Source organism: Syngnathus floridae, chromosome 14, assembly GCF_059516105.1.
Source record: "Syngnathus floridae isolate MCC-2025c chromosome 14, RoL_Sflo_1.0, whole genome shotgun sequence".
NCBI lineage: Eukaryota > Metazoa > Chordata > Actinopteri > Syngnathiformes > Syngnathidae > Syngnathus > Syngnathus floridae.
In genome coordinates this window covers 5,815,004-5,838,533 of record NC_142426.1, presented here as the reverse complement: position 1 = coordinate 5,838,533, position 23,530 = coordinate 5,815,004, and the positions used below count along the sequence as shown (strand labels likewise).

At 44.1% G+C, this 23,530-nt stretch overlaps 4 protein-coding genes across 6 annotated transcripts in view; 3 read left to right on the top strand and 1 right to left on the bottom strand.

Moving 5' to 3' along the window:
• The first annotated feature begins 42 nt into the window (after positions 1–42).
• Positions 43–2,094, top strand: iba57 (iron-sulfur cluster assembly factor IBA57). 2 transcript variants are annotated; one of them, XM_088396209.1, is made up of 4 exons: positions 43–318; positions 388–543; positions 964–1,301; positions 1,493–2,094. In XM_088396209.1, the coding sequence occupies exons 1-4, from the start codon at positions 203–205 to the stop codon at positions 1,897–1,899; spliced, it is 1,017 nt and encodes a 338-aa protein (XP_088252335.1). In that variant the 5' UTR covers positions 43–202; the 3' UTR covers positions 1,900–2,094. The 2 variants fall into 2 exon arrangements, with proteins under 2 accessions (XP_088252335.1, XP_088252334.1); XM_088396208.1 differs by having other exon boundaries at positions 45–543.
• jmjd4 (jumonji domain containing 4) lies at positions 2,029–4,636 on the bottom strand. The gene is made up of 6 exons (XM_088396198.1): positions 4,058–4,636; positions 3,828–3,993; positions 3,606–3,731; positions 3,230–3,497; positions 2,980–3,126; positions 2,029–2,835 (listed from the first exon to the last, which is right to left on the bottom strand). Exons 1-6 carry the CDS (start codon positions 4,308–4,310, stop codon positions 2,500–2,502), a joined length of 1,296 nt encoding a protein of 431 aa, XP_088252324.1. The 5' UTR covers positions 4,311–4,636; the 3' UTR covers positions 2,029–2,499.
• Positions 4,637–4,818: 182 nt separating this feature from the next.
• snap47 (synaptosome associated protein 47) lies at positions 4,819–7,885 on the top strand. The gene is made up of 4 exons (XM_088396203.1): positions 4,819–5,513; positions 5,591–6,069; positions 6,695–6,819; positions 7,008–7,885. Exons 1-4 carry the CDS (start codon positions 5,008–5,010, stop codon positions 7,152–7,154), a joined length of 1,257 nt encoding a protein of 418 aa, XP_088252329.1. The 5' UTR covers positions 4,819–5,007; the 3' UTR covers positions 7,155–7,885.
• A 7,293-nt stretch (positions 7,886–15,178) lies between these two features.
• The window catches only part of dhx30 (DEAH (Asp-Glu-Ala-His) box helicase 30), a 53,079-nt gene continuing 44,727 nt past the window's right edge, over positions 15,179–23,530 (top strand). For both annotated transcript variants that reach the window (XM_088396055.1, XM_088396053.1), the window contains exons 1-2: positions 15,179–15,439; positions 23,152–23,267. The gene's annotated coding sequence lies outside the window, so the exon portion shown is untranslated. The remainder of the gene's footprint in view (positions 15,440–23,151; positions 23,268–23,530) is intronic.

Below are 23,530 nucleotides of genomic sequence, written 5' to 3'. Positions count from 1 at the left end.
ACTTGACTTGAGTCATCCTGACGAAGCACTTATTGACATCTCACTCTACCACGTGCTCCACTATCATCACGGAGCAAAGGATTGTGGGTATACAAAATGGCGACCTCTGTAATGTCCTCCAATGCGTAGCTGCCCACAACTGTTATTTAACTAAGCCAACTCTAGTTTTTTTTTTTTTTACCCCACGCAGTACACTGTCACCATGAAGCTACCTTGTATCGTGAGGCGGGCGCTCACCTTCAGCCATCGCTTCAGTATCGTCGCGAGCCAAAACACCGGCTTCGGTGTTTCGCCTCGAGCGGGTCTCCGGGTGATGAGGTACAGCCAGGCGGCGATTGACGAGCCGGCCGCGCCGGTAAAGCTCGCGTGCTACTGCTTGGACCACAGGGCGCTAGTCCGGATCCAGGGAGCCGAAGTTAGCGCCTTCCTTCAGGGGCTGGTTACCAACGACGTATACAAGTTGGAGGAGGCCGCCGTCGGGGCCATGTACACTCATATGCTTAACGTACAAGGGAGAACGCTCTACGACATCGTGATGTATAGGTGAGTGGCGGGAATTATGGTGCGTTTGGTGAAAACTCGGTAATTCAAGAACGTTATGTCCCTCCATCCATCCATGAGATGTACCACTTGTCCCCACGGGGGTGGCGAGTGAACGATATGTTTTGTGAAATAAATAACGTAAACCTGGCTAATAGTACACATGTATAGTATGTATCTGTATAGTAAATAACGTTACATCATAGTCTACTTAGGTTTACTTGCAATGCAACTTATTGGGATCGTCAGACATTTTGGACGAAAGTCCTAAGACCCAAGTTGGATCGTTCCTATTTATAGCAATGGACACCGCATTTAATAGTGTGGGTGGTCCTGCACATGTGGAGTCTTCATGTTCTGTCGATATTAAGATAAAATGGACATTGAGAATGATTTTTCTCTTGTATTTTCTTCCATGCATAGGACACCGGGAAGTGGGGTCCTCCTGGAGTGTGACAGCACCATGACGGATTCACTTCTGAAACACCTCAAAGTCTACAAGATCCGCAGGAAGATTGACATTAATTCGTGTCCAGACCTTTTCGTGTGGGCCGTGCTGCCCTTGCAACAAAATTGCAGCCAACGTTTCAGAAAGCCCGAGCTCTCCTCGCCGGAAAAGGCCATTGCGTGGGAAACGGATCCTCGGACACAGGACATGGGCTGGAGATTGGTTCTGGAAAGTCAAGTGGACCCCTTAGATGTGATCCCGTCATGTCAGAAAGGAGACACGGAGGAGTACAACAAGCATCGTTATTCCATAGGTAAGTGCTATATATTTTTTAAGTGTTTAAAAAATATTATTATTGGTAGCAATATATGCATATTCGGTTGAGGTTCGTTTGAATAAATGTAATAATTTTTTATGAATAATTATGAGTAGCCCTTTTCTTCTCGTGAGGAATGTGAACTATTAAAGCATGTCTTCTTTGTTGTTGTTGTCATTGTTGTCTAGGACTTCCAGAGGGAGTGAAAGACCTTCCTCCAGGGGTGGCGCTACCACTGGAATCCAACTTAGTCTACATGCAAGGCATCAGTTTCAGCAAGGGCTGCTACATCGGCCAGGAGCTGACAGCCAGGACTCATCACACCGGCGTGATCCGCAAGCGTCTCATGCCAGTGCGCTCGTCGGCGCCCATCCAAGGCCTGGAGGAGGACGCCGCGCTACAAACGCAGTCGGGCAAGCCGGCCGGGAAGCACCGCGCGGGACTGGGACATCAGGGACTAAGCCTGATCCGCCTGGCTCACGCTAAGGAGGTGTTGACGGTCAAATGCGCCGACAGCACCCAAGTGACGCTCGAGGCCTCTGTGCCCGACTGGTGGCCTGAAGATGAGAAAAGTGACTCGCAAGCTTCCATGTGACTTGAATGAATGCTGCTGTCATATTTCAAATGGAAGCCTCAAGTGCTGTTTTAAGGTCACAACTTGGACTATTTATTTTTAAAGGGCGAATGATGAGATTGACACGTGCAATTCACAGCGACAAGCCAATCATGTCATGAAACGTCTAGAGTTTTAATTAAATGGTGATGAAATAAATATTTCATAAGTATCAAAGTGCCTTCAAATGTTTTCGTTTGCATTCAAGCTATATCCAAGATGCCTAACTGCATAAATAAAGTTGCAAAACAATGCAAGGCCATTGAGGTTTCAGAAGCAACGAAATATGATTCTATGTTTTGCTGACATTTAAACAACCAAGGACGCCTTCTGCTAGATACCACCTACATCTGAATTTTGCCTATTACCACTCACACTGGACAAAGATCCACTATTTTCAAGCAACATCTGGGTCACCCTGAAGAACTACCATCTAAAAGCCAAAAGGTAAGTAGAAGTGAAGTGCTACCTTAACAAATCTATGCTTTTACTTTTTTTATGGATATGAGCTTGCTTTAGACTCTGGGGCTTCAAAAGTAGTCACCTTCTTGCACCTAAAATGTCTGCATTCCACTTAAACTCTCAGTCTTGATAAAGAAGATGCTGCCCCCTGGTGGACTGTATAGTGTCCCGAATTTGCTGCAACAGCGTTTCCGGCTGCACGGCGGACGCCGAGTGGTTGAGAAGCTTGAAATCCTCGTTACACAGCAGGAGCTCCAGGATGTGGGCCACACGTTGCAAGTCGAAGGCCGCGTGGTAAGGCCCGAGGGTGACAAGCACCTCCGAGAGGTGGCGCGGGTAGTCGGCGCCGTCTCCAGAGGGGCTGGCGTTCAGGAAAGTCATGCGGTTGTCTGCCACGATTTTGAGGAACGACGCAAACTCCCCATAGTCGATGCCGGAGCAGGCCTTCATAATGACCTGAAGTGAAACATAAAACAACTCAATTTGGGGTCTTGAGTCTCTGGACCTTCTCACCACCTCACACAATTTCCTGCATATGTAACTTCTTTTGAAAATGGACCAATTTCGGAGTCGTACTGTTTTGGAAATGGCGCTTTGTACCTGACAGTGCTGATGCCATGAATCCATTGTGTTCCTCCACTCGCTGATCTCTTTCTGCACCGAAGACAGCTCGTTCTGCAAGAACTGCCACATGATGTCCACGTTGCAGCCGTTCAGCCAATTGTGATTGATGGAAATGGTGTCCTCCTACAAGAACATGTCATGAGACACAATCATTTGTATAAAAACAATCAAAAAGTACACGTGACATAATACATCATCTATTAGGACCCCCTTCATCTGTGCATACCAGATTATAAACCTGATGGTGCCATCCGCTGGGCACAAAAATAATTTCACCAGCCTCCTGGATGATCTCAAGCGGTTGGCAGGCCTCCAGGGAGTGAGGGAAAAGGCTCCTGTCACGAAGCTCTCCCAATGTAACGTCATAGGGGAGGTTGCCGTGCGTGTCTCTCAGGAACTCCTCCTGTCCGGGAGGATACAGCAGCCATTTCTTCCTGCCGCAGATGTTGGCCGACCAACTGTACGAGCGGAACACGTCGGCATGGAATGGTGTCCTGTGGGCAACGGCCGCGGGAATGTTTAGCCACAGAAAATGTCACGACAACTCTCACTTAATATAAATAGTAAATTCCTGGTCATTCATACGTCACCAAAATCCTTACCAGGATCCTTTGGGCCCCATGTAGACAAATCGGTAGTCATCCACTTCAAGTGTGTCCCAGTATTCATTCAGCCAATCAGATGTAAAGAAGATAGGGGTGGTGTAAACGTGATGATCCGGAAAGTCCCTATGACAATATGATGCATTTATTAAAAAAAAAAGACTACTTTAGAATATGGGTTGCTGTATGCTTGTACTATATTACATATGCATTGTATTGTACCTGGACATGTGCCAGTCTTTAAGATAGAGACATCCTTTAGGGGACGAATGTCCATTCTGGATGTGCTCCTTCCAGTATTGGATGAATTCTTTAAAAGGCATAACTTGTTTGGGGTTTGCATTGTATTCTTTTGCGTTGCAGTTGGCCACAGGAACAGGAGTCTCCCCTGAGAGGTAAAGCAAAGGTTTAAAACTAACGACAATATATTATTATTATTCATTATTATTTACCAAATTCCTGCAGGAGTTTCTGGAAATGAGGCCTGCCCTCCTCGGTCACCCATTCTTTCCTACACTTCCACTCCTCGGTAAATCGCTTGGAGAAGACGCACGGGTGATTAGGGAGAAGGTATCTTTTGAAGAATTTGGAGTAGGATAAATCATTATCGATGTAGTCGACGAAATGCGACGAGCAGAACTGGTCGTAGGACTGCCGAGGGATTTTGACCAGACTGCAGCAGTTGCGGTAAGCATCCCTGTCCATGGTGATGGGAACATGAGGTGGGATCGAGATGTTTCCCCCCACCCCGACAAATTAAGAAAAAGCGTTTAGTTTAAACATATAAGTGAAATAGTCCAAGAATTGTTCCGTGAAGGTGACATCATACACTCCCCGGCAAAGAAAGAACACATCCATATCGTTGCACTTAATTTACTACGCTGTAACTAATATTCTTGCAGCAGCTGTAGAACTCGTTCTAAAATTTCATTTCAGAAATAATAATGATGAAAACACTGTCTTTGCTAGCCGAAATGTTTCTCAGCATTGCCGCAGTGGACCATTTTCTCAGTGGATTTTCAAGTCGGACAGTAAACAGTGCAACACAATTTTGAAATGACGTCACTTCCGTTGTGATAAACACGCTTAACAACATTAAATATTTACTGTAGCAGAAATATTATCAAATTGACGTAAAAATATTTTTTTAACATATTAAGATTTAATTGACGGGAAGGCAAATTTGTCAAATATAATGTCGAACACAATACTCAGCTACACAATTAATTACGTCACTTCCTTGATAAACATACGCAGCAAAACAAGGCAGAACGTTTCGGGATTTCCATGAGTGTTGTTATTTTTAATGACTTAAGGTTTTAGAACGCTTGAGCTCATTTAAGGAAAGAGCGTCGTGTCCATGTGAGCTGCAGGACCGAAAGCTCGCTCATCAACTTCCATAATGAGCCGAGAAGCTCCCATCCACAACTGGCCCGGCTCCTACTACCTCAGCTCGGTCAAGAGATGGGAGAACGGCACGCTGTCCCTAAGCCGAAGCGCGGTGCGTTTCGTCTCGAACCAAACCAAGGAAACCCTCGCCAGTTTCCGCCTCTCCCGCATCATGGAGATAAAAATGGAATCATCTAGTTTCATCTTCAGCACTCTGACGGTGCTGGAGGAGGGTAATGTCAAGCACTGGTTCGGCTCCCTCAAACCCAACCGGGTGGTGGTGTACAACGTGATGGAGCACTTCTGGAGAGAGCGTCTGCTGTCCCCCTCCAGCATGGAGACCAGAGGTGGGGTCACCGGGAATGAGCCCTCCAAGGGCCAGGAGCTTATCAACCTCGTGGCCGGGGCCCAGAGACGATTGGAGGACACCGGGAGGGTTCTCAGCTACCAGGGGGAGCAGTTTGATAGCATGATGCAAGGCCTGGAGAAGATGGACTCGGACCTGGGAGTGGCTGATAAGTAGGAATTTTTTTCATTTACCAGTGCAAAAATATAACCATCTTAACATTGTACAATATCTCCTATTTTTTCTGCAGACTTTTGTCAGAACTGGAATCTCCTTCCTGGTGGCCTTTCAGTAAACTTCCATGGAAGATCCAGCAGGAAACAAAGGCGGAGGACGCGGCAAAGGCTGCTGCCACATCCAAAGCGTCTGCGCGTAGCAAAGTGATCGCCAGCATCCCAGCCGTGGTATCCAAAGACGGCGACTGCGACTTGAAGCCCGGCTGCTTGGTGATTCTGCCGTCCTCCCTGGAGGTCCACGACGCCTGCTGCTTGCTGCACCGCTTCGACCGCAGCGAGGTGGATGAGATCCGCGTGCATAGCCCTTACGAGATCACGGTGGGGCAGCGCTTCATCGGCAGGCCCGATGTCCGCTGCCGGCTGCTGTCGGCCAAGATGCCAGAGGCGCTGGCTGTGCTGGAGATGCAGTACAAGAAGAAGGTGGAGTTTTCTGCAGAGTACACTACCTTTCGGGCCACACCTGCTTCGTCGCCGTGTGACGCGGACACAGCCGGTGAGGAACAAACTCGAGTCAAAGTGAAATGGAACAATTACAATTTCTCCAAATTGCTTTGCTTGGTCAATCAAAAAAATGGTCAAAATACAGAGCAATTAACAACTCTAGCGAGTACAGTAAAATAGTGATGGGAAAATGAAGCTTCATGAACCACTCGTATTCTTTTGCTCCTCTAGATGGCAATGTTGGTTTAGTGAGGGTCGGTGGGCTTTCAGCTCTTTGGTGAACAGAAAGTGCCATCTAGAGGTCTAAGTAAACACAACAACGGGTTCATGAATCATCTTGAAGCTTCATTTGCCCATCATTACAGAAAAATACTGGAATAGGGCTGTCACTCTTGGATATGTTTAGAATTACATTACATTGTTTATTCCATAGGTGATTTGAATAATCTGATCCAATACCCTTATTATTTTTCAAACAGGCTTCTATACTTGGACCGCTTCTCTATTTTAGAAATGAAGAGCACAAACTTTGGCCAACCGTGGTTAATTCCACTGTTTCACCACTTAGGGGCAGTGTAGCTCTATCATTAAACACCAGCACACATCTGGAGAGCCCTTCTGCTTGGCACAAAAAATGCAGGCATTATTTTAATACCTCTCCACCTGCCCCACCTCAGGTTTTCTGCACGGGTGCCAGGAGATCGAGGTCCCCATGGAGATCCCGGCGGGGGATCTGTCCCAGCTGCAGGTGCACGTCCTCCAGCCTGCCGTGAGCCAGGCCGAAGCCCAGGAGCTCAAGCAGGTGACTAACCCATGTGGGGGAAAAAAAAATTACCATATTGTCGTGGTGGCGTCAGTTCTAACCAGGGTTATAAATTCTATTATCGTTAGATTTGATTTCAGTTTGAGTTTTCATTCAGTGTTAATTTGCTTTTCAGAAGAGATTTGTTGAAAAGACAGATTTGGAGAAAAGTGCGTATGTGTGTGCAGATGCTGCTCCAGCTGAAGAGCCTGGCCCTGGAGGCAGAGACGGAGCTAGAACGTCAGGACGAAGCGCTCAACACCCTGAGCAACTCTGCCGATAAAGCCTCCATGGCCATCGGGGAGCACACCTGCCGCATGAGGAGACTGCTGTAGACGCTGAGTCAGAGACGGACAGACGGACCAAGCGTCAACGTGGTGCAATAGGGAACTTCCCAAAACTTGAAAGATTGATGAGAAACTGTTGGCACTTTGAAAGACATTTGTTACCTTTTAGAAACATTTTATGTTGGGCGATGTGTCCACAATTGCTCCTAATTTCTTGCTACTTCCATCTTGTTTGGTCAAGAGTTGATTTTCAAAGTATTGGCTTTCATCGACATCTGTAATTGGTCCGTTCGAACGAGAACAGTTCTATACACTAGGTAAGCAATATACAGTTATTAATTGCGTAAAATAGGGTTGGGGAACGTATGACTCATCAAATATATCCATGTTGCACAAAGCACACTCTCCCGAGGAGACTATAGCATGCGCCATTGGATACACAACTTCCTGCTCCTTTAGCGTCATTGTCAAGACCTACAACATGTTCAAGTAAAATAATGTGCACCAAGTGTTGCATGTGTAGAAGACAATGAAGCTGACCAATGTGTAAAGGACTCACATATGCATAGTCATATTGTAGTTGTTGTCTGTCTGCTACGTTTACATAAACAACATTTTTCTAATCCGATCAGAGTTCGGATTAAAATGATGATCGGATGCACTGTTTTCATGGACACCAAAAATTTAAACGTAGCCACTGTGAATGTGATTTATCTGTTCCATGTGCTGTATACAATGTGCAAATAAAACCATGATAAATTCATTTCAAAACTTCAAAAGTTTCAATGTAGTTTCAACTTTAACCGAACATTAAAGGAGATCCAGGAATTTCTGGTGAGTGCTGGCCATGTCCTATATGTGCCAACAGTCTGCCCAACCTGGTATTCCAAAACATGGAATTGAATATTTGCAAAATGTGCTTTTTTTTTCCAGTTATTGCTCTTTTTGTCTTAAACACTCATATTTATTTTAATACCAAAAATATATTTTTCAATTTTAGCTTGAATTATTTCATTCGTTTTTGTTCAAGACCAAGTCATTGGAACAACAGCTCGGCAGTGAAGGAGCGTTCTTTTGTTCCATTACCGAAAGTCAACAACCTTCATCGCCGATTCCCATGTGACAAATATGAAATGCCCCGGTTTAAGATCCTCCAAAGCTTGCCGGTCTGCTCCCAGTCACTCAATCAGCGTGGATGCTCAGTTTTGACACGGTGAAGTGGCCCGGGGCAAAGGCGCACACCGCATTCTCATGTGAACTCCACAGTCCACACACACACACACACGCTGGTGTGGTTTCCGTGCAGCCTTGCAGCACGAGGAAGCAGCGGCGGCGGTGGAGGCCTCGTCCTCACCGCAGACACACGAGAGCGGGCTTTCCCTTAGCGGATGGTATGGATACTCAGGAGGATTGGGTCGGCCTTGACGCCTTGTTTGCGGGTCCGTGTGACTCCGCTGATGGCCGCTCAGTCAACAAAGAAGAAGGCGATTGTGGGCTACGACGGCGCACATGCGGGCGCCCTGGCCTTCCGCAACGTGGAGCCATGTGACTTTGAAGACAAACAGTGCGGAGGGAATCATCCCTGGGAATGTTTTTCACTCTCCGTCTGTTTGCTTTGCTCGCTTTGCTGAGAGATGATCTCGAAAGGTAGTCATAATCCAGAATACAAGCAAAATTCGGAAATATCTAGCATTCCAACACATGAATGTGTGAAATATATAATGCCCCCAAAATAGATAGATCGAGACGAGCAAAATGTCCTTTTTTATACATAACCAATCCATCCTCAAACCGTATGCAATTTTCCAAAATTAAATGATATGTAAAAAAACAAAAGCCAACTTTTAATCTGTTAATGATTTGACCATGTCCGGCCGCATTTTTTGGCCTCTTCTTGCAAGCGCAGGTGTTGCCGGGCTTTCCGTTTGCTGAGGGAGTTTCTGGTTTCAGGAAATCGGATGATGACGGCCGGATGGTTTAATGTCAGAACTGGGAGAAAAACCTTTCCGGAACAAAGATGCTGGAGTCCAAGTGGTGGACCTACCGGACGATGCGCTATAATGTTTGCGGCACACCTGTCCTGTTGTTTGGTTTGGTCCAGTGTGACTGAAATAAATAAATAATTAATTAAATGAGCACATAAATACATGAATAAAAACATGAATAAATAAATGAATAAATAAAAAAAAAATAATAATATTACATGTCACATTTTTAAAAATTTTGAGTATCCGCACCGATGGCTAAAGCCCAACGCCAAAATCAGGCCAGTGTACCATGACATCCATTTAGCACCCTCGCAACTCATTCTACATAGGAACCCCCAGCTTGCCCCTCCAAAGGGACAAATTCTGCATTTTGTATTTGAAAATCCTCTTGGAATTTGCTACATTAATGACTTTGGACTGCATGAACCCGCACAAGAGGACAACAACAGTCACACCAGGGTTATTGCTCCGGCATCCGGCGTGATTACAATTAAAGATGTGCCTTCTCGACCCTCCCACCTCGCTGGATAAAAATAGTCTTTCTTGGGTTAGTGTGCAAAGTAAATAAGCAGGCCACTGATCCCGAGGATGCCGATTCTTTAGGGGTCATTAAAAACAGATAATGGGAAAAGTAGTTCCGGCGTGGGCAACATGAAACACACCAGTGGGGTTACACATAATTAACGTCACTTTTTCCATGCATATGTCCTGGCTCACTTTTAAATTGGGCCAAGAATATCCTCAAATGAATCATTTATATCAAATTGTGATCTGTGTATTACAAGGTGTATTTTTAAAGTTTTACAAGGTGTATTTTTAAATTTTTTTACCACTCCTTTTAGCAGTTAGCATTTTATGATGCTGTTTTTAAGCTTTTAAAGGGGAAGTGAGATAAAAAAAAAAAATCTTAAAAATATCTTTTATGCACCCTCCCAAGTCTAAACATGGAATTATGATTAGTATTGCATATGTGTAATATGAGTTATAGGGCAAAATCCAACCGCTTTTATCCATCTCAGGAGGCGGCCATTTTGGCACTTGGCTCATCTATTTACTAGGTTTGGTCATGTGACATTTGCAAGCTAAACTAAAATGGAGTAATCAACCTGTTTTATAAACTGAAACTAATCGCTGAAGCAGTTCTGAAAATAAATGAATAAATGAATTATTAATTCATTTCAAAAACAAAATGGAAAAATCCCAAATTATGTGAACTCTGCTTGCCACCCATTGATGAAAAAAAAAAAATGGCACAAAACTGAAAATGGTAGCACATGCTCAATTTCTGCAGAGCACTTTTCAGGATTGCATGCCTGAGAATTTATTTCCATAATTTCAAGGTTTTTTGGGGGGCAACACCTATTTAGCGGAAACTCCTTCTCGCTACGTAGGGAAGCCGCCAGCAACTGCGCAATTGGAGAAGATGGAATGGAGTACACGCACGTACGCATTGAAATGTAACGTAGCCTGGTGAGGTATGAAAAAAAAAAAAAAATGACCAGATGTTTACTCAGCCCGACCATATGCGGCCCGCTCGCTCGAGGTCTGCGCTGAACCTTTGACCATGCAACCACGAAGGCCGACAAACAACGACGCCTTCCCGCAAACAGGAAACGTAGCGTCCCTCAATCAGGAATCCTCTTTTTAGTGTCGGAAAGCGTGCCTGCTTCCAATTAAAGCATCGAATATCAAAGACAATGCCTTCCATTTTTAATGTGCATTCTTTACGTGTTCCCCCCCGGTTTATTTGGACGGCAAATTTGTGGGTGGAGCCCTCGACTAATTGGTATGGGAAACTTGCACCTGTGGTCGACCGATGTTTTGAGAGTCCGGAGCGTCGAAATATTTGGAAGCGGCGGCGGCCCGGCTTTTTGTGTGGAAAAACAATTCCAGATGGCATGTGATGTGGAAGATTTTCTGGAACAATACAGCGACGCAGCGGTTAGGAGTTTTCCGAGATTTGATTTCAAAGCGAGGCCCATATAATTTGTCATTCATCGAGAAGCCTTTGAACCGCGTACTCGCTCTCACACGAGCGGCCTTAAAGACTTCATGGTGGTGCCACCAGTTGCTGCAATGCAGTCATGTCTGCTCCATAATGGATGATGTCATCACGCTTTCTCAGACCTCCAAAACACTTCTGTCGATTTATTCAAACTGTTAATAATGACAGCTGCACGATTCAAGCATGATTCTTTTGTCAGTGCTAAGCTAACAAGGCTAGCGATCCTGGTTGCAGTGTTTGTAGTGGCAAGTGGAAGCGTCATGTTGTAAACTTAACCGACTTAGCAACTGTAACTGTTTTTTTTTTGTATGAATAATTAAGATTATTACGCAGCTGCACATAACCCAGACTGTTTTTCTTACATTAACTAATATAAAATTCTGGACAGCTTAATGAGCCAAATTCTGAGGTCATTAACTTGAGCCGTTTGATTCAGAGATTTTTTTTTGTTGTTCTTCATGATGCATTCAGCGATCTTGTACAAGATGGCTTCCTTCAACTGAAGGACACATGGGTGGACGTAATATATTTCTTATCTCAGCGAGGCCTTGAGGAGTCTTTCATCTCGTAGCGTCCTCATTGTTCCCACCGCGTGGCCACGGCTGTTTTCACTCCCGCTCACGCAGCTGCGCTACTCCCTGCCCAAACTTAAACGAGTATTTAATGAATCGCTTTTATTTGACATACGTGTAGGCTATCAGCTCCATTTGTAATGCTTTATCTCAAATCTTTGAACTATGTTTAGACTGGAAGCGCCTCGGATTGTATCACTTTACGCTTTGAAATGTAACATGATGAATATCATACAATGCTGCGGAGTTTTCTTGCGTGGGGCAGATCCGTAGCGACATAGCTAACGATACGTTTTTCTCAAAATCGTTGATGGTCGAATTACAGGCCTCGGTCATTACTCAAGCGAGGAGGAGGTCGCATTTTCAATGTACGGCCCTCCAACTTAGCATTCTTTCAACTTAGCATTTAGCACTAAAAACCAATACTGCATTGTTTTTGTCAAATATCTGTCGCCTGAAACGTTTTATTCACTTCCCTGCATTCCATCTCTTTGTCAGTACACATTTGTTTTTGTTTTTTTTGTCTCCGGGTGACAATTCTCTAATGTCCTGAAAACTCGCAAGGACGTTATTAGTTTTGAACACGATCCAGTCGAATGTGACCGTCACGGGTGAACGCAAATGAGGAAATGTTCTCTCTCAGCATGCTACCGTCAGACACAGTAGGGAAGCGGAGCGTGGTAACTTGTTATTTTAATGATGTCCTCCCGCGTTCATTTGATGGATGTGGGCCACACAAGTGGATATGCAATAAGTGCGCTTCGACGTCGGCCAACATCAGCTTCGGTTCCTTCGTGATTGTTCGTCGGCATGGAGAATGTGAGGACTGTGCGTTCATTTTAGGAAACAAAATCAGCATCTGGCACTTGTTTTGCTAATTGTGTCAATACCACAAAGAAAATGGAAAGAAAGGTGAGTGTAAAACATATTAAAAAAAGCAAATACTTTTTCTTTAGCTTTTTGTGTGTGGTGACACCACAAAAAATGGGTCAATGACTGAAAAGGAAAGGAGAGCATCAAAATATTTAACCGAGCAATACCATTAAATTCATTAAATGTCAATTATAAAAACATATTAGAATTAACAGTTTGGTGATTTAACCCCGAATTGAACTAATTCACTTTACATTTTTCGTCATGGGAAACATTTTGCACTCGTCAAACAGGATTGTGTACACATTGTAGTTTTCAGCTTTAAATTTTGATGAAGCGCCTCTTGGCTACAGGTTACGGAGCTAATTTGTTATCCCGCGAAAATGAGAACGCGCGTCTCTGGTGGCGACTCTCCTCACTTTATAGAGTGCAGATGTTTCTGTCTTTTGTAATCAACCGATTCGACATGTTGACCCCTGGTGCACTCCAGTTGATATTTAGCTCATAAGGAGGCTTCATCATGCTCGGGGAAGTACAAACGGGCTACTTTCGATTGACGTCAGGGCTAACGTGGCGTGTCCGCTCATTAATATTACTTTACACACTGCAGACATTTAGCTTCGTCCTTCCATCACAGCAAAACAATCAGCAGCCGTTCAACCCCCCCTTCTTTTTTCTTCTTCTTGTAATTAGATTCTCCGCAGGGACTCGGCGGCTTATGGAACACGCAGACAAAAGCAGTCCTGACATGACTTGGACAAATATACGCCGGATGTCAATGACACCATGACTCCCAAGCCCTGTAAAGTAAATCCAGGAGAAAATAAGTGGCGGGTAATTTGCGTAAATGATTCAAATGTGCGATGCGCCCTTGAATCGGTGCTTCTCATTCAGCGTGACGAGCAAATCAATCCCGTGAAAAGACGGTAAGTCATGTTTCCAGTGTCTGCGGCTGACACTCTGCAGAGCCACATGCGTGGTTAATTGGTCACGCAACAGATGAATGACCTTAAGTTTACTTGCAGGCGCTGAGAAGACCTTGGAGACGGAGGCCTTTCTATGATTGGAGTCACTCAACGATGGTTTGTTATTGTCTTCGGGGACAACTTCTCCGGTTGACTGAATGACGTTTTTACCATGTGCAATATTACTGTGATCAATAATTAATCCATCAAGGTTCAATAAAAGGTAACTGTTGGTCGTGAGAGGAACCACTTGGCAGTCAGTGCTGTTCACACCCACAACGGTGCAAGACACCTGTTTTCAAGCTGAATGCATCTGAGAAAACACCTCAACTCAGTCTGGCCCAGACCTGCGCAAATTTACTAGGCAGGAAAATGCAGCTATGGATCTGCTCAAGACACCCAGAATCTTCCCCAATTGGTTCCTCATGCACATCTTTCCCACCTAATTTGGGCAACGTCCAACCATGGGTGGAGGTGGCGGAAGCGTGGGGAGCTCCCAGTCGACCAGCGGCGGAGGAGAATCCAGATCCAGCTAGCCGAGGGGGAAGCCGTGTTGCGCACGGTGAGGTCACGTTCTAGACATCTGCAGCGGGTTCTAATTACGCCAGAACAAGTCGACAACGTCTGACTGCCTTTTGGCGAGGGGATGGGCCAACACAAGCCGTTCTCTGCCTGCTTGCCGTCGTTCAGGCCAGCCAGGCCCCCCCTCATCAACATTCCCCTTTTTCAACCAGGGGGTGAGAAAGGTATGGCACGCTGGCCGCACTTGGCCCCCAACTTTCCAGCCCACTGAATATTTTTGTGTGCATTTTATCCATTTATGTTTTTTATTATTATATTATTCAGCGGACCAGAACAATTTTTCAGTAGTATACAGCAGTCTTGCATTGAAATGATTAAATACATGGTTTGTTAATAATAATCACATTAATTTTGATGGTGTGGAGCTACCGGATCGTCTTGATGTCTGTCCAAACAGGCTCAAAAGAAAAAAGGCCAGGGCTGAAGGTTCAGGAATGTTTTATGAGCTCAGCAACCGCGACGATTTCCAGTTAGAGGAGAATAATTAAGTATCCCATCGTTCACTTTAAACGACTACCCGCGGAACCACATATGAGCTATAAAGTTCCAGATCGCACTCATCTATCATCTGCACCCACCTTGAAGACTTCCCTCGTAAAGACAGGGAAAAAGCTTCCCATTTTCACTATTGGACTGATATTTCCTCCCTGGTGACAAAATTAAAGAGTCTCGCGATGGAGACGGCAACAGGAGTAAAATTGCACTTTTGGAGCCGAACCGCGGATTTTTGAGGAAGCAGTAAAGCCAAAGTTGAAAAAAAAAAATCAGCGCGGCGCCGAAAGGGTCGTGTTGAACCTTGAAATTATTTTAATTGTTTACTTAATACTCTGTAAAAACCAGTAATCCCATTTTAAACGCAGGCTGCACGGACCGTCATCATGTTGAACGTTTCAGTAAACTTTACAGGAAGACAATGTGAAAAGCTGCAATGAATTTTAATATGAATACACTTTATGGAATATACATAAAAATTGACCTTAGAATTGAATATAAATATCTGGGCCACTAATCAAATATATCGGAAATAGCTCAGATGTACTGCAACCACATTAAACAGTAGAAGAAGAAGAACCCGGAAGTGCGCCCGCAAAACAGGAAGTAGAAAGGCCATGGCGGTAAAAACTCATTGCCAACCGCCATTAAACACACAAAAAAATAATAATTAAAACGTCACACAGAGTAGCTTATGGAAATGAACTGTGTCACAAATGTCAGAAACGTTGCCAAAAGAAGAATATGGATGCCAGATACTTCTTTAAGTTGGAAAAATGTGGCTCTTTGCTTCTCCTTGGAGCCGCTTGGCAAGTGTTAGCTGCCCGAGTCGAAGACATTCAGGAGAAAAGCTACAGTAAGTAAAATTCTTCTACTCTCTTTGCATACAACTGACCCAAAATCGACCATAAGAGCCATTTTGGTTAGAGGCAGCTTTATTTTAATTCAATGGATGCAGGTAATTGTGTATCGCTTCTTGTAGTACAGTAATCCCTCGTTTATCGCGGATAATTGGTTCAAAAAACCACCCGCGATAAGTGAAATCCGCGAAGTGTGGTCACCAACTGGGCAGGCTAACGAGTTGGCGGAAAGATGCTAATTCGCGATCGTGCTAACACGCGAAAACGGACTTCTAAAGGAATGTAAACAAACATTTGGAGCAATACTACATTGTCCTAAAGGTTGTTTCCTCAAATTAGACCTTTTATTTTGACTTTTAAATGTTTTTTTTAATTTGGAAAAAAAATCCGCAATGTAGTGAAGCCGCGATAAACGAAACGCGAAGTAGCGAGGGATCACTGTACTTGTTTTTTTGCTTCATTGTTCTTATTTGAATGTGCATGAGCTGGATATTATTATTACCGACCGATATTGACAGTAGCTGCAGATTTAATCTCACCTACTGATTTTGTCATGTAGTGGAAAAGCCCAGCAAAGCCCCTCTGTAGTCAGAGCGGTGACAGTTTTATGTGCACCACACCCTTTCCACTAAGCATGAAAAGACCCCCGCCCATCATCCTCATCTGGCATACGTGGTGACCTCAGGCCGCTCGCCATACAAGGGGGTGAAATCCCCTTCGAGTAAAGACGCGACACGTGCGTGCGTGACTGCGGCTGGAAACTCAGCGGCTCACCATCACTGCTGACGAGGCTCCTAATGTCAACATTTACCTTCCATTTATTTATGTTAATCAGTCATAAGTGGACTCTCTCCTGACACCAAAAAAATCGAAGGTGGAATTTGATATCGAAATGATTGAAAGCTGGACAGACATGTATAATTTCATCATACGCTGGGAATTCCTTCCCCTCCCGAGACGAAGCGCTCATTCCATTGTAATGAATTCTCGTCTTTTCATTTCCAAGTCTTTTTAAAACTGTTTACCATCAGGAACTAGAAATTAGAATAGAAATTTGCCATTACAATTTTAAGGAAATATGTACTAGTGGTATCCGGTGGTTGGTATCGGTACCGCTCTGGAAAAAAAGTGGTATCGAACATTTTTAGTATGAAAACCTGAAAAAACAAGGGCAGATTAAAAACAAAAAATCTAATTTTACTTGCATCTCTGATTTTGCAATCATTTGTAGAGCACCTGAATAAGTACAGTATCAAAATATTTGCACTTGACTACATCCTTCCACTGAGGAGACCTATGGAGAATTATAACCCGCAGACATTCTGTCCCGGGGACCCCGTGGCCCTGACACTGAGTTTTAGCGTGAGACAGTCCAGATGGCAAATCCCACACACGCCGCTGTCCTAATGAGCGCGGCGCTATCGCCGCCGAAGCGACGAGAAGAAGGAGAACCTCATTCATTAGACTAACGACACTCGGAAGGCGAGCGGGTCAGCGGAGGTGACGACACAGGGTGGCGTATCCAGCGGATGCTTACTTACTGTTTTGACCTTCGAGGCCCACAATAAACACACGGCGGCAGCCAAATGACTCACTGATTTGTTTGAAGGAACACGTAACTGTTTTGTGTCATTAATATGACAGGCGGCGGAAATAACAGCGCGGACTTGATTTTGTCATCTGCGCACAAGCACACGTCAGCGTGAAATGAGATAAGGGCGGCTTTCAAATCAATATGTTCCACTTTTTTTTTCCAACATGTCACAACACGAAAAGAGGCTTCAAGTACTCATTACTGCCAATTACTGACTGGTTGGTTATGAATCATATTTGACCTGGCTCACTGGGTTGGCCCCCCCCCCCCCCCCCAACCGACCGCTCTTCACATTTCAAGGATCGTCTTTTGCTATCAGAGAAGGAATCAAAGTAATTTTCATGGTTGGATTTTTCTATAATATATCTTTTTATATAGGGTTGCCAGTGAGGTGTTGCTTATCATAAAGTGCATAAAAAAATGGACACTGACAGGAGACCTGCTGTGACCTTTGCAAAACCCCAAAACGTCCTTCTGACTTTCAGTTTCTAATCCGTACATTTTTTTAGCTCAGCATAAACTTAACTCAATCGCCGCCATTGACGGCTATCCATTTTAAGTGAGCAGGCAGTGATTGAGTTAAAGGAGTGGTCGAAATATTGTTCCTGAACATTTTTAGCCATGAGGCCACCGTAGCAGGAGATAGAACCCTCTGAGAAGGGAAGCGCTGTGTTGATATGGGCAGAGGCGGTGGGGACCAAAGCCCTGTGTGAACTGTCAGCACCAGATAGACCATGTGCCATTCGGACCCTCGCTGATCCACTTCCTCCAAATGCACACTGATGGAGAATGAGGTGGATACCCTCAGCTGGAAGTGTAGATAGCCTTTTTATTTACGTGCAGTCTTCGAAAGATGCTTCCTGGGCTAGGCTTTGGGAAACGACGTTTTAATTAAGAACGCTCTCGTCCAGACAATGGAAAAACGTCTGCTTTAATGAATCACGCCCGGTTGAACAAGAAGAGCAAATAAAGGATTTGTTTGCTCAGTGAGTAAGATTTGAAAAGGGATGTGAGATGGATGGACCAAGCCCCATGATATCATTTCTTCACTGTAAAGCTTCCGCGTGAACCTGGTCATGATTCATTCGTTGTGAACGCCGCCTGTCTTTACATCAAACCTTCGGACGACAAAACAATTGGCTCAGTTTGGAATCGTGTATTAATCGTCGCTTGTTCATCAATTACTTATTTCAGAATGATTTGAACTTTTGTAAACATTGAGGAAATGGATTTTTATCAAGTGCCATTCGAGCGACCAGCGCCAAAATGCTAATGGCGCAAAAAGTTGTCGTAGATATTTTCTTTCACTTGCATTGGGGCCAACTGCAAGAGTGACCCCGCTTCTCCAGTAGATGGAGCTGTAGTGAAACAAAATATAAATGTTTGAGGTGGTTGACACCAATTCGTATTACCTCCATCTACAGGACTAAAGTGGAACTTCCAAATTTGGCTTTTTTTTTTGTGGCTGATGACCCACTAACCCTTAACTCGCCATGCCAGAGTAGACGTTGGCTTGCGCACACACACGAGCACACACTCGGATCAAAAGTGGGACTCGCGCCCCCGCCAAGAGAGATAAATACACACTTCCTCTCTTCCCTTTCACGCTGTTTTTTTTCCCACACTCCTCGGACCCCCGTGCTATACTGTATAGGCAGGCCGGCCCCGGAGGAAACGGCAGAGCCACATCAAGAGGCTCGCCCTGCTTTGACAGGAGAACTCATGCCAGCCAACGAGCCTCCTGCTGCCTCCATTTTGGGGGGCGGCTATGCAGAGTCGATGGTTTTTACACTCTTTTGGTCAAATTCAGCATATTCACACCCGAGGCCGTCAGTCATCTCCTGATGCTTGCAACCACAATGTGGCTGTGATTGTGCTAATAATGCTTTTATTAGTTTGTGCTGACTCATCAAAGCAGCTAGCTTTGAGTCTTCAATGAAATTAGCATCACATGCGTGTTTGGACTGGAGTTTGTTCTGTTGGTTAGTTTGTGTTTTTGGTGTGTTTTTAATTTCTCAAAGTTGAGATACCCCACGACCGATGGCTTGTATCCAATCACAATTGCAAGTTTCCTCCACTAAACCAGATGTCTGACGTAGTACCGAGACTGACCTATGGGGGAAGCATGGCGCCACAGGGTATCAGAAACTGCCCAAAAAGTCCTAAACTTTTAACGTTATCATTTTTATTCTTGTAAAGAATTTTGTTAAGTATTTGAGAGCAATTGGGCCGTTGCTGGCTTTAATTGTGAGGCAAGCAAACTTTGTTACGTGCGCATTTTGAAATGTCAATTGACTCAACAGGCCAAAGTTCTGGCCTGTAAACAGTTAGATTAGCTTCCTCAGAGTCGCTGTATTCTCTGACGATCCATCATGAGCACTTCCTGAAGCTTTAGCTGTTACTCTCACCTGTTTCCTCAATCGGAAACAAAAGCGCTCATTCTCATGCTTCTTAACATCATCTTACAAGAGCAACAAATAAACAAAAAACATCATCCAAACAAAAAAATGATGTCAGGGTATTCCCTGAGCAGCCACTGTTTTTCTATTTTCTTTCTTGGGGGGTGGGTTGGTGGGTGGCGGGATCCAAGGCCACCCAAAACAAAATTATGTAATGCTATATTATTATTCCACGACTTTACTACACATAGGAAGCAATGCCAGATGCTCCTAATGGGGACTTGCGTTGCTTTTCCCAGGTTTTCTGCGCCGCATTTTTATGCTCCTCAGGAAATCCACCCATGCTCATAAGTTTCTCCACCTGCTTGGAAAAAGATCTCTTCGTGCTTTTCGCGGCGCCTGCAAAGGATCTCAAGCGAGGCGCTTAATGAGCAAAAAGTAACGCAATGTCCAAAGGAGCAAATGAATCACGTGTAGCTTCTGTAACACTTTACCAAACATTCAGTTGAACACGGAATGACTCATTGAAGAAGAAAAAAGATCAGTTTACTCTTGAATCATAAAAGTTTTAAACGTTTCTCGGTAGCAGGCTACTTCCTGGTTCATAGAGAATTCGGTAAGGCGTTTCAATAGGTCCGTAATGGGAGTGGCTAAACTGCAACTTTCATTCATTCGGTTTAGCCACAAACTTTCATGGTTATTTGGCTGAATTATTGTGAGAGCTACCAACCAACCAACCACGAAACCAAAATCAAAAGAAAACTTTGTCGCCTTTCGTGATTGGTGGAGATAATTAAAGGCCTTTTAAAATCACCAAAATGGCTGCGGTGACATAGCAGCACTTAAAATTTTAGTGATGCTCATTGGACTGTAGCAGTCAATGGAATGTCGTATGGAGGTGGAGGCGGGGGAGCGGAATGTCCTATTTTTTTTATTTTTTTTTTATCATTCTGTTTATTTTCTGGCTCTTTTTCTTGGCTCTGGACCACCCCTCGTCTCTCTACCGCACACCTTCTCTGTCACCAATCGTAATGACTGCAACGTTCGTCCAAAAGCCACTGCAGGTCTGATTTTTTATTTTTTTTTTTCTCCATTTTGGCTTGGCTCCTCACTGACATGCCTGGGAAGGGCAAGGAAAGGAAATGGGTGGACCGGTCGCTCTTGGTTCCCCCAGAGCAGAGCGAGACTCGGGAGAAGCCAATCAGCCCGGTGTTTTTTTTTTTTTTTTTTTTTTTGCCTCGGCCCATCTTGTAAGGCAGCACGAGGCCATCTGCTTCTAATAAATCCTCCATGTGGCTCTGCGACTGGAATTGCCAAACCTGTAATGGAACTCTGTCGTTGATGCTGCTCAAGTTAAGCAGGCTACTTGATGATAGAGGTGTGGTGTAGTAAAGCATTCTAACCAGTGGGAGGCACTGTCTCTTTCAAAGACCTCCATGATTGGTACCTTGAGTTACGAGTTTTTTTGAGTTACAAGCATGGTTGATACTACGTAGTGTTGCAAGAAAAAAAAAATCCAAACCAGAGGGGAAAAAAAGTTTGTTGTCCTGCAGCCTGCCAGATTGTGAGGTCACACGGTGCTACCCCGGTCATGTCTGCCTCCCGCCCAACGCCAGGCGTGTATTTATGGCGTGTATTTATAGCGTGTTGACTGCCGACCGGCACTTGTGAAGACGAAGCCATCAAAGAAAATTGAACATCTTTCCTCATCTTTCACACCTTTTTTTTGTCAGACCTCCCTGCTCTTACTTTCCTCTCATTGGAAACACAGATTTCAGGCAAGCAGATAAAAAACGGGATTTACCAAATTCACATGAACTCAGCATCTTCCCAATTGTTCTCTGATAACATTGGACTGGCAAAATCTTGTGCGGAATGCGTAGAATTCAATAATGCCGTCTGACACGGTGTCTCGAGCATGTGACACGAGTGTCAGTCAATGACAGTTTAATAATATTGGCAACAATAATGATACAATATCCCACAGGTATTATCCTTTCATTAAAAGGGGCTATTAATGGGATTTGGGTGGCAGGTTTTCACGGGCGAGAGACCACACAAGGGGTAAGCCCGTATTTGTACGTGCTTAATCTGATTACAACTTGGAAACAGAGCGACACGGACTTCACAGGAATGTTGACATCCACCAGGCACCTCCTCGTTGGCTATTGTGCAATATTTCTCCTGCAAAATGTAACAATATCCCGTGCAGGAACTGTAGTTGCAAAATCAGCCTACACAAAGATAATAGCGCTCGGTTTTGATGGACACTGTCAGAGTACGTCAATCAACGCGACTCCTCTGACTGGGAGCCATTGGGGCCTCTCTTGGGCCCAACGTCAGTGACCTCACTGATGTTCTTCTGGATGAGTGGACAAAAATTCCACTGCCACACATGCATACAAACTCACACACACACTCACACTCCAACATTCAGTGGAGAAAGTATTCCCAGGAGAGTGGAAGTATATATAAGTATATTAAAAAAGTATATACCGTATTTTCCGCACTATAAGGCGCACCGGATTATAAGGCGCACCTTCAATGAATGGCCCATTTTAAAACTTGGTCCATATATAAGGCGCACCGGATTATAAGGCGCACCTTCAATGAATGGCCCATTTTAAAATTTTGTCCATATATAAGATATATACATTTGGCCCGCGGGCCGGACTTTGGACACGCCTGCTGTAGTGGCTCAATATTGGTCCATATATAAGGAGCACCTGATTATAAGGTGCACTGTCGGCTTTTGAGAAAATTGGAGGATTTTAGGTGCGCCTTATAGTGCGGAAAATGCGGTACAAAAAGGAAATAAAAAGTATATAAAAACTAAAAGAGGACACATGTATAAATTAAAAAAGTATATAAAAACTAAAAAAAGACATTTATCGCCTCTCTCGATCGTAAACCTGCTCCATGTTGTCCGTCATTAATGTCATGTGAGGGCAGGGCGCATTCTTTGTAGTTCTACTTCTGATCATTTCTGTCATTCCACATTCCTGGAGACCACCGACCTGTAAATGCTCGGCTGCCGTTTGGAGGTATGGTATTGTATTTCAAAGTGTTGAAGGAATAATTGGACATTTTTCAGGTGAAAATGTGCTCTTGGTACCTCTATGGGGCCAAAAAAGAGACTTCAAAAAGACACTCATCGGCCAATTTATTAGGTACAGCTGGTATACACCTGCAGTGTATTATACTGGAATGGTGTTATTGCGCAATTTGCTATCTAACAGGGCAAATATTATAGCAACCCTTTTTTTTTTGTTAAATAATGTGGTCAAATTGATGGTTTTATTTTTCTTTTGCATTATTTAGAGAATAAGATTTGAAAATTATTATTCAGAAACAATGGAACAGTAAATTTGTCCCGAGAGAGGAACTGTCATGCAGAAACGTCATTAAAAGCTAAACAAAGCTGCATTGACGCATTTCGAAAGTCACTGAATTGGAAGTTAATAAGCGTCACAAATTCACAAATATGGAACAGAGATTGTGATTCCTGAGCAAGAAGACTTCAATCTAGCAAATTTTCTTTGGGAATAACATTTGGGTAGGTTGTCTAAACAGTGAAGACCTCTTGAACGGCTCAGTCTGACAGGTGTGGTCATCTGGCCGCAATCCTGCCAGCAGACTTTTAGGTAAAGCTAAATATAAAACACACCTGTCATGCATCAGAATGAACTCCTTGTTTGTTTTTTTTTCCCACCAGCGTTTGACCTCCAATTGCTAACGAAGACGACGCGGGCGGTTTGGACTAGACTGCACGCTGAACATAAAATGACTCACCTGACGCTGTGCTCACATTTTCCCCACAGTGCCTTTTCAGTAAGTAAAAAAAAACAAAAAACAAAAATACCATAGATACTTTTTACAGCACATTGAATGTCGGATGTATAGGGCAATGGACATTTCTGTGACTCATTTTGTTGGCTTTATCCCATTGAGTGGCAGGTACAGAATGTTATTAGCACATTTACATGCTGTCTTAAGAGGCCTGTCTTTGTAAATAAACCTTACGTAAGCTAGCAAGTGCAGGCTATCAAATGTGTTAGCTGTCTCGAATTGCCATCTTTTATGAAACCCTTTGT